The 16111-nt window shown below is 41.0% G+C and overlaps 1 protein-coding gene across 1 annotated transcript in view; it reads left to right on the top strand.

Moving 5' to 3' along the window:
* Positions 1-769: 769 nt before the first annotated feature.
* Positions 770-16111, top strand: part of NLRP5 (NLR family pyrin domain containing 5) — a 38850-nt gene continuing 23508 nt past the window's right edge. The window contains exons 1-4 of the mRNA XM_038525525.1: positions 770-880; positions 1961-2005; positions 10596-10929; positions 13867-13944. Of these exons, the coding sequence (XP_038381453.1) occupies positions 770-880; positions 1961-2005; positions 10596-10929; positions 13867-13944 (568 nt within the window). The remainder of the gene's footprint in view (positions 881-1960; positions 2006-10595; positions 10930-13866; positions 13945-16111) is intronic.

Below are 16111 nucleotides of genomic sequence, written 5' to 3'. Positions count from 1 at the left end.
ATTCATGATTGAAGTAGTTAGAACAGCATTTGGAACTCAAAGATCTAGAAGCAGTCATATAATCGTTTTTCTTTTGAAAAATCATCTTTTTCTATGCTGTATAATGATCAGGTATCACCTGTGTTGGTTTATCTGCTCTCCAAAAGGGTTTCATTACAAAAGTCAGAGCAGTTGGGATCCTCAACCCCTCACCCACCCCTATGTCAGGAGTAGAGAAAAATAAAGGTCCATCAATGTCAAACAGCTGGAGCCAATGGTGAGCTACCACCACTACAGTCTACAGTGAATGAGGCTCAGAGATGGGCAATAGAAAGCCAGAGAATCCACTCACTGACACGTACCCCATAAGGCCCTGGAGACACTCCTTTGCTAAAGCAATAGGGGAATGTACCTTGGGAAGAGCCGGGCTTGAAGGTATGACAGTGTCCCCAGGCTTTGTGGTACGGTACAGTGTCTTAGCTGGGGAATGGGGGCTTCACACCTCCAGACTCAATTGGAATAGTGTGTGGCTTAGGCAACGGGTTTTAAAAATTCCCCCTGGGATTCTAACCTGGGGTGAAGTTTGGGAACAGCTGAAGTAGGAGCTATCTGTTAGCATAGCTGGGAATCACTTTGCAATGAATCAATGTCTCAATATGTTCTCTAGCTTAAACTTACAGTGTTGTCAATCATATCTCAATAAAGCTGCGGGGGAGAGGAAAAACTCTAGGAGACCACCATTAATGTGGAGACTCATGGCACAAAGTGGCTCATATTTCTGTCACCCAAGATGGACACTTTTGAAGGCAAGAACATTGTTTCAGAAAACGTTATTCTGACAACAGACAGGAATGCTTACTATGAGTTCACAGGGAATCCAGATAAAAGTTCTATGGAGAAAGTAGATTAAACAAAAAATGGCAGTGTGGCATCAGACTGTGGTCAGTAAATGCAGACTGTGTAAAATAAGGACACACGCACAATTATCATTGTGGGACAGCCTGCTGAAGGCTGGGCGCAGGTGTGCTACGGGGAGGCAGCATCTTCACCAGTAGCATAAAGATAGGCACAGAAAGCAGCTGTTCCACATTGTACGCTGGGCCTGGCCATTCCAAGCCCAGGGCAGCCAATGGGAAGCAACAACGTCACTGGCCCAGGATTCCCAAAAGACCATCACTAGCTTGTGGTTGCCCGTGAGCCAGGGAGCAGGCTCTGGTTTGGGAGGCAACTCGGTGAGTTGGTGAGTATTTTATCCCATCTTGTTTCTAGTGCCTTCCTCTCTCCTTTCCCTGTGACTGATTAGGATCTATTATTTGAGCTTTGCTCTGTTCCCCCACACTCACCATTTTGACTAGCCAGAGCCCAAGGACCAAAGACCCTTTTTGAAAGAATGATGTGTCCCATTGCACCCATTTGAATAAAGTGTTTTTCACATTTGCTTATGGTACGTTCCTCAATCCTTTCCAGTCTCTAGGTCTAAAATAAAGAACAGAGTCAAGAATGCTATGGTTTCAAGTTCAAGACTGGCTGATGTCTGGGGGGACACCTGGGTGGCTCAGCAATTGAGCAACTGCCTTCAGCTCAAGGCGTGATCCTAGGTTCAGGGATCAAGTCCCACATCAGGCTCCCTGCGGGTAGCCTGCTTCTCACTCTGTCTGTGTCTCTGCCTCTCTGTGTGTGTGTCTCTCATGAATAAACAAAATCTTTTTAAAAAGTCTGGCTGAGGGATCCCTGGGTGGCGCAGTGGTTTGGCGCCTGCCTTTGACCCAGGGCGTGATCCTGGAGACCCGGGATCGAATCCCACGTCGGGCTCCCGGTGCATGGAGCCTGCTTCTCCCTCTGCCTGTGTGCCTCTCCCTCTCTCTGTGTGACTATCATAAATAAATTTTTTAAAAAATTAAAAAAAAAAGTCTGGCTGATGTCTGGACTTGGGGAAGTTCAGGGGTATTGCTGTGTTCATCGTGCTAATTCTGTGTTATAGGTTATGGTTATTGAAATGCTATACGGTCCTTATGATCTTTGTCAAGTGAGGAAACTGAGTCACAGATTAATTAAATGGCTTTGCCTGGGGTAGCAAGGGAGGAATTCCTATTCAGGACTGCATGTGACTAATCCCCAGCCCTGTAATCTTGACTGCTTCTATGGCATCATTCAAGACCCCTGTGCAGAAAGCTATTGCAGGTAGAGGTTATAAAAGATAGAGACTAGAGGGCGAGCACTTTGGTTAGTCTTTCATTTCCAGAAAATAACCTTAACCACCACTCTTAATTTACAACCTTCCAACCTACAATCTTGCCTCTCTGAGAATAATGTCCTTACCTTCTCCCCAAACCCTCTTCAGGTTTATAGGAGAAGGTGTCCATCTGCCTATCCGAGGCGAGTCCTTCCAGCTGGGCTCCTCCCTACTCAGTTGGGTTTGATTATCAGCTCCCTCTCTGGGGTGTATTGGAAGAGGTGGAGCATTATGATCAGGTGTGCATTAGGACGCTTTTTCCTAACAGCTGTTCAATTTTACAGAACCTCAGCTTTCAACTCTGTAAAGCGAACGTAATAATACTCTTGGTATGTTGACATTACTTATGGGAAGTTCAAAGGAGTTGCTATGAGGTATCTAAGAACGGATTTAGGGAAGTACTCATTTAATTTTTTGGTTTGCGACTTGTAGTTTTACTTACTCTTTGCTCTGAACATATAAACTTTGTCAGTCATCTCATCCTAAAGATAATCTTCCTGAGACCACTGTGATTTTTGTGGATGTTTTTTACAACCTTGATTCTCTTGTTTATCTAATCCCTCTAGTGATTGCTTTGTGCCATATAGCAAATGTTGAATTCAAATTGTGTCTGTATCAGTGTTCAAGTATGGCAATCTGAAGTTCATTCTCTTTTCATTGAGCTTCCCATATTCATTTAATCATTTAACCAAACAGTTGGGAGATTTGGGGTGGGGGGTTATTTTGTTTGGTTTTCAATCCCTATGTATCCAGGTTGTTTTATGTTGGGAGGGAAAACTAGGAATTTTTTGTTTAAAATTGCAATTTCTCTGTGGTTAGGATGTAACTGTTTTTTAAGGATTTATCTATTTGAGAGATCACCCCTGAGCAGGAAGGAGGGGCAGGGAGAAGCAACTCCTCACTGAGCCTGGAGCCCCAAGAAGCGGGGGGGGAGAGGCTCCATCCAAGGACCCTAGGATCGTGACCTGAAATCAAAGGCAGACACTTAACCGACTGAGCCATGCAGGCACCCCAGGATGTAACCTCTTTAGCATGTTCTTAGAAATAAGTATTTTTCCCTTTTTCCACCAATATGGTCAGTATTCTTCATAAATATTATATACGAATGTGCAGAAAAGTGGATGTTCTTTAAAGTAATCACATAAACTTCTCCCATTGTCAGTAATGTTTACCTGGCTCACTCTCTCCCTAGTCTTTTTTTTTTTTTTTTTTTTCTTTTTTGGCCCTTCATAGATGGGTTATGGTAAGAACTGTGTTGTTAAAATACATTTCTACTAGCTTCTAAAATTCTTTTTTTTGGGATCCCTGGGTGGCGCAGCGGTTTGGCGCCTGCCTTTGGCCCAGGGCGCGATCCTGGAGACCCGGGATCGAATCCCACGTCGGGCTCCCGGTGCATGGAGCCTGCTTCTCCTTCTGCCTATGTCTCTGCCTCTCTCTCTCTCTCTCTCTCTCTGTGTGTGTGACTATCATAAATAAATAAAAATTAAAAAATAAAATAAAATTCTTTTTTTTCTAAAATTATTTCTAATGGTGGTAGTATTTTGAAAATGCAAACCGTATGAGAAGGCATAAAGTGACAGGTTTAGGGTTTTTTAATGAGCTTTTTTGCAGAACTATCTTAGCAATCAGACTGGTGAGTCATGTCAATCAGAGCTTTAGTGACGTATCTACCTATTAGGTTACTGTCTACATGCTGATGGTCTTTTTTTAAAATAATTTATTTTTATTGGTGTTCAATTTGCCAACATACAGTGCGCATCCCGTCAAGTGCCCCCTTCAGTGCCCGTCACCCATTCACCCCCACCCCCCCGGCCCTCCTCTCCTTCCACCACCCCTAGTCCGTTTCCCAGAGTTAGGAGTCTTTATGTTCTGTCTCCCTTTCTGATATTTCCCACACACTTCTTCTCCCTTCCCTTATATTCCCTTTCACTATTATTTATATTCCCCAAATGAATGAGAACATATAATGTTTGTCCTTCTCCGATTGACTTACTTCACTCAGCATAATACCCTCCAGTTCCATCCACGTTGAAGCAAATGGTGGGTATTTGTCATTTCTAATGGCTGCGTAATATTCCATTGTATACATAAACCACATCTTCTTTATCCATTCATCTTTCGATGGACATCGAGGCTGCTTCCACAGTTTGGCTATTGTGGACATTGCTGCTATAAACATTGGGATGCAGGTGTCCTGGCGTTTCATTGCATCTGTATCTTTGGGGTAAATCCCCAGCAGTGCAATTACTGGGTCGTAGGGCAGGTCTATTTTTAACTCTTTGAGGACCCTCCACACAGTTCTCCAGAGTGGCTGCACCAGTTCACATTCCCACCAACAGTGTAAGAGGGTTCCCTTTTCTCCGCATCCTCTCTAACATAACATTTGTGGTTTCCTGCCTTGTTAATTTTCCCCATTCTCACGGGTGTGAGGTGGTATCTCATTGTGGTTTTGATTTGTATTTCCCTGATGGCAAGTGATGCAGAGCATTTTCTCATATGCATGTTGGCCATGTCTATGTCTTCCTCTGTGAGATTTCTGCTCATGTCTTTGGCCCATTTCATGATTGGATTGTTTGTTTCTTTGCTGTTGAGTTTAATAAGTTCTTTATAGATCTTGGAAACTAGCCCTTTATCTGATACGTCATTTGCAAATATCTTCTCCCATTCTGTAGGTTGTCTTTTGGTTTTGTTGACTGTATCCTTTGCTGTGCAAAAACTTCTTATCTTGATGAAGTCCCAATAGTTCATTTTTGCTTTTGCTTCTTTTGCCTTCGTGGATGTATCTTGCAAGAAGTTACTGTGGCCGAGTTCAAAAAGGGTGTTGCCTGTGTTCTCCTCTAGGATTTTGATGGAATCTTGTCTCACATTTAGATGTTTCATCCATTTTGAGTTTATCTTTGTGTATGGTGTAAGAGTTGTCTAGTTTCATTCTTCTGCATGTGGATGTCCAATTTTCCCAGCACCATTTATTGAAGAGACTGTCTTCCAGTGGATAGTCTTTCCTCCTTTATCGAATATTAGTTGACCATAAAGTTGAGGGTCCACTTCTGGATTCTCTATTCTGTTCCACTGATCTATGTGTCTGTTTTTGTGCCAGTACCACACTGTTTTGATGACCACAGCTTTGTAGTACAACCTGAAATCTGGCATTGTGATGCCCCCAGCTATGGTTTTCTTTTTTAAAATTCCCCTGGCTATTCGGAGTCTTTTCTGATTCCACACAAATCTTAAAACGATTTGTTCTAACTCTCTGAAGAAAGTCCATAGTATTTTGATAGGGATTGCATTAAACGTGTAAATTGCCCTGGGTAGCATGGACATTTTCACAATGTTAATTCTTCCAATCCGTGAGCATGGAATATTTTTCCATCTCTTTGTGTCTTCCTCAATCTCTTTCAGAAGTGTTCTGTAGTTTTTAGGGTATAGATCCTTTACCTCTTTGGTTAGGTTTATTCCTAGGTATCTTATGCTTTTGGGTGCAATTGTAAATGGCATTGACTCCTTAATTTCTCTTTCTTCAGTCTCATTGTTAGTGTATATAAATACCACTGACTTCTGGGCATTGATTTTTGTATCCTGCCACGCTGCCAAATTGCTGTATGAGTTCTAGCAATCTTGGGGTGGAGGCTTTTGGGTTTTCTATGTAGAGTATCATGTCAGCTGATGGTCAGTTTTGGCTGACCTCTGGGGGCTTATGTCTTAAGTGCTCCTTCCCCATGATAGTGACAAATGCTTTGTGGTTGACTTGTCTTAATTTAGGACATTTTGCAAGAAGTCATTTTTGCAAAGGCTATAAAGCCATGTTAGTGAAGTCCTGTCTAAGCTGCAAAACAGGATGTCAGTGCTGTTTTAGCTGTCCTGAATCCCACATTTACTTGTTGGGGAACCCTGGCCCTGACTACCGAACTGTCCACCTAATTCCTAACACTTCCCATGATCCGGTGAGATTACCCTCCCCAGCACAACGCACTTTCTGCTCATCCCCCAAAATCCTGTGTGTGGATTGTGTTAATGTCCTACAGACCAGGGCACCATTTTGTGCTGACTGAGCATTTTTAAGGATGCAGAAAGCTTAATTGCTTAAATTAACCCACCTGTTATGGATCAGTGGTCTTTGGTCTTGCTGTTACAAGCCTTTGTCTACTAACATTTGCATTTAAAAAATAAAAATCAAAAAATGCACAGATCTTGCCAAATTGTCCCCCCAGAGAGATGGCTCAAGTTTATACTTCCACCAAAAATGTAGGAGTACCTTTTTCCTACACTGTATGGAAGCAGTGCAATGATGAAACATTATGGGCACTGCCATAACGTCAAACATGGGACAACATTGAAATTTTTATTGATCATATTATACCATTGATTTCAAGTACATTTAAAAGCCATATCCAGTTTTTTAAGCTATTCATATCCTTTGCTCATTTTTAATAAATTGAGCTATTGATCATTTCCACTGACCAGAGAGCACTCTCTATAGAAACACATGACAATGGTTTCTTTGTCATGTGTTTCATATTTATTTATACCAGTTCATTTCTTAGATGAGCTTTAAAATGGCTTTTTTCACTGAGTGTCATAGGTAATTGATGAATTATTGAAAACTACATCTGAAACTAATATGTTGGCTAACTGAATTTAAAATAACCAAGTGGCTTTTTGGTGGGGGGGGGGGGGTAGGGAGGTAAGTGAGTTGAATGAATTTTTGTCATCTTATTTGTCTTATTTTTACTCTTAAGAACTTCTGTTCCATCTGCAAATTATTTTGTTTTAGGAATTCACAAACCTATACATTTTAAGATGTAGCATAACTTGTACTGTCTTAGACCTTAGGAAACCATAACCTCTCATGGAGGTCCCCACCTAGCTGAGACATCAATGAAGTAATTTTCCCCAAAAATGTTCTTATCCATTTTTGGCTGCTTCTAAGAACTTTAATGAGTGTCTATTACCATAAATATATCAGAACTTCTGGGGTGATATATTGATGACTTTCAGAAGTGGTATTCTGAAAATATACAGTCTGTCTTTTCCCATCAAGGGTTTTATCATGAACATGCTAAAGCTTTCAAAACAGACACTTCACTTTCCTAAATAATACTCGTTTTTATCTCTGTAGCTAATCTGATGGTTCATTGTTTCCTGACTGGCTATTAAGATTAGGATGAGGTTCTAGTGCTCCTTCAATAGCACATACACTAAAAATAGGATTAGGGTGGGGATTTATATCTCGGATTGAATACCAACTCAATTCAATGATATGATTTATGGTGGTTTTTCAACCCACCTGCAATGGTTACTATTTTACCTTTCTTTGCCACTTTTATACTTCCGTAGCAAAGCAATTGGATAAAGAAAGGAGAATATAGTAAATGCTAGGGGAGAGTAGAAAACTGAGGAGAAATGCTCAATCTCCCTCCCTGGGAATCAGTGAACTGCATGCCACCTGAGAGCCAAATCCAGCCCATCACCTGTTTTATTGGAAACAGCTTTCCCACTTATCTATCGTCAATGGCAGCCAAACTGAGTGATTGAGACCGAGAGCTAATGGCCCACAAAGCCAAAAAGAGCCAGCCCTTTGCAGAAAGTCTGCTGACTTCTGCTCTGACTTTTTAGGTTTCACCAATAATATTTGCTGGAGCTTTTACTAGCAGAAAATAGTTTGAAGGATGTCTAGTTCTAGTTTGCAAAGTGTGTCTTCATACTACTTATGCATTTACGAGACCATGTGATTTTTGCTGCTTAATTGCTTAATTTTTCTGGGAATGTGGAACTCTGTTGTTAAACTAACATTATCGCTCAGTTTCATCAGGATTGAGCTTCGTTCGCCTATGTTTGGCTCTTTGTCTCTACTCTGCCCTAAATAGAATCTGTTTTCGAGTGCATGTGTGTGGTGGGTTTTTTATCCTTTTTCCAAATCCTAATTCTCACTACTCATGCTCACCCCTTTATAGAATAAAGCCTTTCTACTAGGGGATGATAGTTGATTTCCCCAAATAAAGGAGTGTTTTCCTCATGCCACAAAATACTGGTAAAAATTGATTACAGTGTAAAGAGATGCTACAAATATTTCAAACCTGAGGTTGCTCAGATATGCGAAGAGTGGTACAAACACAAATGAAACTTCCTTAGTAAAAACTGTAGGATATTGGGCATCTGTTGGCCACCCATATCTTTGGAGAAATGTCTGTTCAGGTCTTCTGCCATTTTTTAATTGGATTATTTGGAATTTTTTTGTGTTGAGTTGTATCAGTTCTTTATATATTTTGGATACTAACCCTTTATCTGATGTCATTTTCAAATATCTTCTCCATTCCTAGGTTAGTCTTTTAGTTTTGCTGATTGTTTCCTTTGCTGTGCAGAAACTTAACTATACTGAAATTAAAATTTAAAACAAACTGTAGGCATTTATTCTGTCTATAGAACTAAGGTTTCTGTTCCAGACTAGGAAAGGGAGTGATTACTAATCACTCTTATAAAGGTTTTAATTGTGTGAATAACAAACATAGTAGCACAAAAAAAAATTTTCCCCAGAAGGTAAGTAGGTTAATAGAAATCTTGCCTCATTTGACAAAATCAGGAATTCCAAAGACTGGATTAGAGTAGCCTTAAGTGTCCTATGTCCTAATCTCTAGACATTCTGAAATTACCAAAGGATAAAGCTATTTTAGCCTCACTCACATGCACAAATAAACAATTAAATCCTAAATCTAACTGCCCTGAGCAGTTGTTAACATATACTACTTTGTTGGGGACGTCTTGTTCCCAGCATGGGATAATTAGAGCAGATGGTACTCAGGATTTCAGCGCATGCTCTTGGCTGGTCCTTATGCTGACTCCCCACTTGTGTCACTTCACAGAAACACCCAGGAATATGGGTACCAATTCCTATCTTCCAGGGGAGACAGTAACCACTCTGAGGCTGTTACTTGCCCCAGGAGACACCTCATGAATGTCATGGAAGCAGAAATTAAAGTTGGAGCTCTCACTTCATCTGGGAGCCTGTACTCATAATCACAGAAGTATACACTTTTTAAAAAAATATTCATGAGAGACAGCAAGAGAGAGGGGTACAGAGACACAGGCAGAGGGAGAAGCAGGCTCCATGCAGGGATCCCGATGTGGGACTTGATCCTGGGACTCCAGGATCATGCCCTGGGCCGAAGGCAGGCGCTAAACCGCCGAGCCACCCAGGGATCCCCCAAGTAATCACACTCTTAACATCTAATTACCTACATGGACTCTTCCTCATCTTTATGGAGATATGAACAAATTAAAATTATATATCTAAGTTATCTAATGTTTTAATACAGTATACATTGTACAATAATCACCAAAATCAAACTGATTAACCTATCCATCACCTGTGTGTGGTGAGAACATTTAAGATCTAATCTCAGCAAATTTCTATTCTACAATACAGCACTGGTATCTATCATTACCATGATGTGCATTAGATTCCCCAGGACTTATTCACCCTGTAGCTGGAAGTTTGCCCTCTGCAAACCACCACATTTCCCCCACACCCAGCTGCTGGCAACCACCTCTCTACTCTGCTTCTGTGAGTTCTGCTTTCTTTCTTTCTTAAGATTTTATTTGCCATCACAAGCAGGGAGAGTGGCTGACAGAAGGAAAGGAATAAGTAGGCTCCCCACTGAGCAAGGAGCCCGATGCACACTTGATCCCAGGAGCTGAAGGCAGATGCTTCACTGACTGAGCCACCCAGGCACCCTGAGTCCTACTTCCTTAGATGCTTCCTCTGTGCCAGCTGACCCTTCAGACTTGGCACACGAATATACAGATCTAGTCAAGTCCATTAGCTGCCCTCTGCCACAATATTATCATTAGCAATTCATCGTAGCAGAACTCTCTCTGGGATATAAAGGGAAAATTGGAGAATGCAAGAGGGGAAAACCTGTATTAGCTTCTCTAGGCAGCTGGTCAATTCATGATAATGGTCTGAGGGGTGCTACCTCTGAACTGTTTTTGAGAGGCACTTCCCATAAATCGGGCATTTGTGATAACCTATCTCCTGTATACTGAGGAAAAGCTTGTGCCCATGTAGGCCACTTCATCTCTGAAAGCAGTGTTTGAAATACTCAAGAAATCTAAATTGTCACAATGGCATCTCTATGTCCCCCTCTTCCACCAGCACAGAGCCCTTCTGAGTTTCCTTCCATGTATTTTACAATCTTCAATTTCTTTAACCTCTCTCACACAGTAAATTGAAATAATCTTAGCAACCCCTCCCTTAAAATTACATGTAGAAAACAGCAGGTGGAGGGACAGAGAGGAACTAATTACCAGGAACCAGTGTGTGGGTCAAAGGAGCAAAGAGCAGATGCCCTTATTCTTTCACAGGCACCATTTGCTCCATATTTTAAAGAATCCACTCTTCCATCAAAACTCGAGCCCTCAGCCTTGTACTAAGATGAGAGAAGCCAAATTACCCTGTTTTTCCAACTACGGACTGCAGTGGTATTTCAAGCAGCTAAGCAAGGAAGAGTTTCAGACATTTAAGGAATTGCTCATGGAAAAAGCTTCAGAATTGGCAGTGTGCTCCTTTCCATGGGTTGAAGTGAGCAACGCCAATGTGGAACATCTAGCCTCCCTCTTGCATGAGCATTATAAAGAATCTCTTGCCTGGAAAATATCCATTCACATCTTTGAAGAGATGAACCTGTCCACGCTCTCTGAGAAGGCAAGGAAAGAAATGAAAAGTGAGTAAGATTGGGGGCAAATATGGGGGTGGGAAAGAAGGGAGGTGACTTCAAGTTTACATGGGAATGGGGAAGTTATCCTTGTTCCCTAGTTGGGTCCACTTCCATGGCATGAGTCTGAAATGTGAGAAGTCACTTGTTTGTTTTCCTTCCTGGCTGGAAATTAGAGTAGTCTCCAGCCTGTGGAACAGTGAAGGAGAAGAAATGAGTAGATGGACCCTCTACCTGGACAAAATTTCATTGAAGTTTGCAGACAGAATTTGGAGTCATAAGTGCTAAGCTTGAGCTCTGGACTTCAACTTGTTCTATGTGTGACTTTGGGCAAATCCCTTTTTACTCTGACCCTCGGATCCATATCTTAGAACAGTAACTGTGATGCTTACCTGTGCTGTTGCAGAGGTTCAGTAAAATAATGTATATAAAGTGGTTAACAAAACTTCATTCGTTTATTGAGAATACTATGGTGGTTGTATGGTGGGTGTCTCCCATATTTCTCACCCCAGCTCAAGGAACCCTTCTAAAGACTGACCTGGGGAAGTAAGAGCCGCGGGTGGGGAACATGTCGATTCAGAGCTCGGCAGGAAGTGGGACTGGTGCATGGCGGATGCAGTCATGAAGATAGGCACTGGTTTTGGATTAGGACTTGTTTTCTCACTTACCTTCTTTAAAGAAGAATGTGGCCATTAGCCTTTGGTTCTGGCATGGGATTGGGAATGGCCTACTCCAACTGTCAGCATGATTTCCAGGCTCCATATCTTCTACATGGAAAATATGTCAAAGAGCAGGAGCAGTGACTTACACCTGAGAACATCCTAGTGGGAGGAAAAGAAAAATCCTGTTTATTACTCAGGAATACTGAAGTACCCTGGAGTAAGCTGACATTCTTCTGTAACAATGTTATCAGTAATGCTTTAAACTCCAGCACATTGTTTATGTATTTGAAATGAAGTCTGTTTCTTTTTTAAAAATTTTTTTTATTTATTTATGATAGAGAGAGAGAGCCCCACGTGGGATTCGATCCTGGGTCTCTAGGATTGCGCCCTGGGCCAAAGGCAGGCGCCAAACCGCTGCGCCACCCAGGGATCCCCCGAAGTCTGTTTCTTGTTTTGTATTTTCTCTCTGGAAATTGCAAGGAGGTGGTCTTAAAGGAAATAAAAATAGGCAGCCCCCCCCCCCCAAAAAAGACTGATCTTGTCAGACTGCCGGTGTCCCTATTATAGCAATGTACTCAGATCAAATTGGGTATGTGATGAGCTTAGGGTAAGTAGGAGAAAGGTAGTGTGGGGAAAATAGCTCTCTTTTATCAGGAGAAATTCTCCTGTTCAACTGTGGACAGAAAATTTAGAGTCCCAAGGGTGAGCAGTCAGACTGGCCCCAAAGACTACAGGTATGACATTCCTAGATGTAACTCAGCATCTACAGCTGCAAGGGACCATAAGAGAAGCCATCTCTTCTGAGCTTTTTTTTTTTTTTTTTAAAAAAAAAAAAAAAAAAAAACCTGTATGGGGAACATGTTGATATTACTCACAGGAAATGAGGGTTATAAAATTAAAATGATAGCTGATATTTACTGAGTCAGTACTCTAGGTGAGGTACTATGTTGAAACTGCTGCAATGAAGTCCCAAACCCAGCCAATGAAATAGGTTCCCTACGGCAGAACTAAAACAGAGGCTCTACCAAGTTATAAAACTTAACCAAGTTCATGAGCTAGTGGGTGACAAAGATGAGATTCACTATTTAACATATATTTACATTTTCATGGGTAATGTACCAAAGATTTCTAGCTCCCAGTGCAGAAGGGAAGAGGGATTGATGGCAATTTTCTTTTTAAATGGTGTAGATAAACAATTTCCTCTTTAAGTGGTCCCTATTCCAGACCAGAGTGAAGACTAGACTCCCTTTCTAGAAGAAGTGAAGTTCAATCGAACAAATATTAAACAAAGAAGCTAGCCATGCTAACTGGACATGGTAGAGAATAACATGATGAGCAGCAGAAATAGCTTTATGAAGGCTTTTAGCAGAGAGTATGGTTAGACCATGGAGAACAGGAGGGAACAAGTCAAGAGATTTTTTTTGGGGGGGGGGGGACTACAAAGCCAACAACACAGAATCTTAATAACTTTAATAGAAAAGGATAAACAATTCATTTAAAAAGGGGTGGGGGATAAAAATAATCTAGTTGGCATTTCAGCATTGTTGCTGAAGTGCTGTGTGGTCCAGAAAGAGTCTTGAGTAGAAGTGAAAAGACAAGCTATGAAGCCATTCTAGTATCCCACGGAGAAATAGAGGTGTCTTGGGCCAGGGTGGCAGTGGCCATTAGAAATGTAATTGGAATAGGTTTCAAAAGCAGACACAACAGTTTTATAGGACTTAATGCAGAGAGAGGATAGACCATCAGCGATGGCGCCCGTGATTCTGGCATGAAAAACTGGGTGGATGAGGTTCTACTATCTCACCCCAGGAAATACAGGAAGAAATGTTTTGCAACAACTAGACGAGAGAAAGAATGATTAGTGTTAGAACTCATGAGTTGAACACCTCTATTTGGATAATTCACAGGCCTCTAGTGAGTACTTAACTAGTTGAAGTTCCAAGAAAGGCACTGAGAATGACTCTTGAAAATGAACTCCTGATAACTGTAATATACTGCCTCGTCATGTGAATTACCCAAGGTCATATAGCAAAAATGGGACTAGAATTTACCAGTTCAAGCTCCAAGCACACTTTATGACAAATCTTTGCTGCTTCTCTGTACTGATGGTACTGGAGGATCTGACTCTACTCTCTCCATTATCAGCTAGTCATGGAATTAACTGTGCGATCCTGAGGCTTTCTTGATTCCCCTCAGTAATTTGGCCAGGAGATGTTCTCATCCCTAGTCTCAGTAACTGTTACGCCTTTATTGAGACTAATATGTCCTCTCCTTGTTTTTGCAGAATATTCACTGACTGAAATACCAGAAAATTCTACACCAAAGAAGAATGACCAAGAACCAAACATGAAAGAAGGGCCAGGTCAGTGTGAATGCGTTGGAAAAATGGATGTGTTGAAAGCCACATGGGACTAGTTAGTGACATGTCCAGGACTGGAACTTGACACCTGATAATCCAGTGTTCTTTCTAGTTTAGCATCCTGTTGTTAGCTGGTTGTATGGGTTCTGAGTACCTAGTAATCAGTCTTTCTTATTCTAAGTCCAAGAGAGTTCTGTGATCTTAAAGCTTTCTTACAACTTTGGGTTCCCATCTTCAGTTTGGGCATCTTCAAGACCTTAAAACTTATACTTCAGTGGAAGAAAAGGGAGAGCAACAAAAGGGGTCAAAGCAGTGAAGCCAAAACATAGAAGGAAAGATGTAGGTTTGCATAGTCGGCATGCATTCCCCACTGTTACTCACGCTACCGCTTGTATATTGCTAATCTTCCGGCATGGGCATTGACCATGAAGTCTAATACCTCAAAAGAATCAGGGTCAACTTTGTGTTGGGCAGCTTGGTCCAGGCTGTGGATAGGATATTTTCTTTCTCTACTTTCCAGGCTATTTCAAAACTAAAGTCTGAAATAGCCAAACTGTGGAAGAAGCCTTGGTGTCCATCGAAAGATGAATGGATAAAGATGTGGTCTATATATACAATGGAATATTACTCAGCCATTAGAAACAACAAATACCCACCATTTGCTTCAATGTGGATAGAACTGGAGGGTATTATGCTGAGTAAAGTAAATCAATTGGAGAAGGACAAATATTATATGGTCTCATTCATTTGGGGAATATAAAAAATAGTGAAAGGGAATAAAGGGGAAAGGAGAGAAAATGAGTGGGAAATATCAGAGAGAGCGACAGAACATGAGAGACTCCTAAGTCTGGGAAATGAACAAGGGGTAGTGGAAGGGGAGGTGGGCGGGAAGATGGGGTGACTGGGTGACGGGCACTGAGGGGGGCACTTGACAGGATGAACACTGGGTGTTATGCTTTATGTTGGTAAATCAAACTCCAATAAAAAATATACAAAAAAATAAAGTCTGAGAAATTGATGAGTCAGTCTCATACTACCAGAAGTTATAAATTGTTCCAATTTTAATGTAAATGTGGGCTTAGCGGGGTAGTCCTATATATCATCTTTCCGTGGATACAATTATGTCTTATGCATTTATAGATCACTAAATAGGAATGTAGCAAAGGTATGAAATAAAGACACTGCCCGGCTAATCTTGGTAGTAGGACCAAAACTGACAACAGCAGGGGTCTTACCCTGCCACATTGGGGAAACTCCTCTAAATTACCATTGTACACAAGAACTACCACTTGTAGAGACCTTATGGGTCAAGCATAGTGCCATATGCTTTAATCTCCTAAATCTCTGGTGTGATGAGCACTGGGTACTATACTATATGTTGGGTAATTGAATTAAAGAAAAAAAGAATAATCTCAGAAATCTCATCAGGATCCTGTGTGGTAGTAACTGTAATTCCAATTGTCCAGCAACAAAACAGATCCAGAGGCTAAAGAATATGCCCAAACCCTATGGGTGTAGACACACTAAGCACTGCTTTATCTGTATGCCAGAAGTTTTGGGATGTTGTTAAATCCTCACATTATGTCTTGTGGCCCATCTTGGAGAAAGTTACATGTGCGTTCCAGGAGACCATGCATTTTTGTGTTATTGGTGTTATTGGTTTTCTATATCTGTTTTCAATATTTTCTATTTCAGTAAATGGCACTGTTATCCACTGGGTTATTCATTCCAAAAGCCTAGTCCCTTTTTAATCTGACTTAGACTTTTTCTTTCTCTACTTTCCATCCAATGAATCAAAATCCTATAGCTCTACATCTAAAGTATGACCCATTTCTATGCTTTTCTATCCATATCCTGTATGCAAGAATCATTACCTTTGAAGCTCTTATCTGTTTCTGCTCTGCTTATATGCAATCCATTTGCCACACAATAACCAAAGTGATCTTTTAGAAATTTACATCTAATAACTTCTTTGCTTCAAAATGCTTAAGTCGTTTTCTGTTATATTTTTGTTCATTTATTGTTCATTTATTGTATTATTTTTTTTAATTTGCAACAAACACCACCTTATGACTATTCCTTAAATACCATAAGGTCATTCTCACATCCCCTAAGTCAAATATGTACTTAGTCATGTTAAGGAACTAATTTTTATTTTTTATTTATTTAT

This window comes from Canis lupus, chromosome 1 (assembly GCF_011100685.1).
Source record: "Canis lupus familiaris isolate Mischka breed German Shepherd chromosome 1, alternate assembly UU_Cfam_GSD_1.0, whole genome shotgun sequence".
NCBI lineage: Eukaryota > Metazoa > Chordata > Mammalia > Carnivora > Canidae > Canis > Canis lupus.
This window is presented reverse-complemented; position numbering and strand designations above follow the sequence as displayed.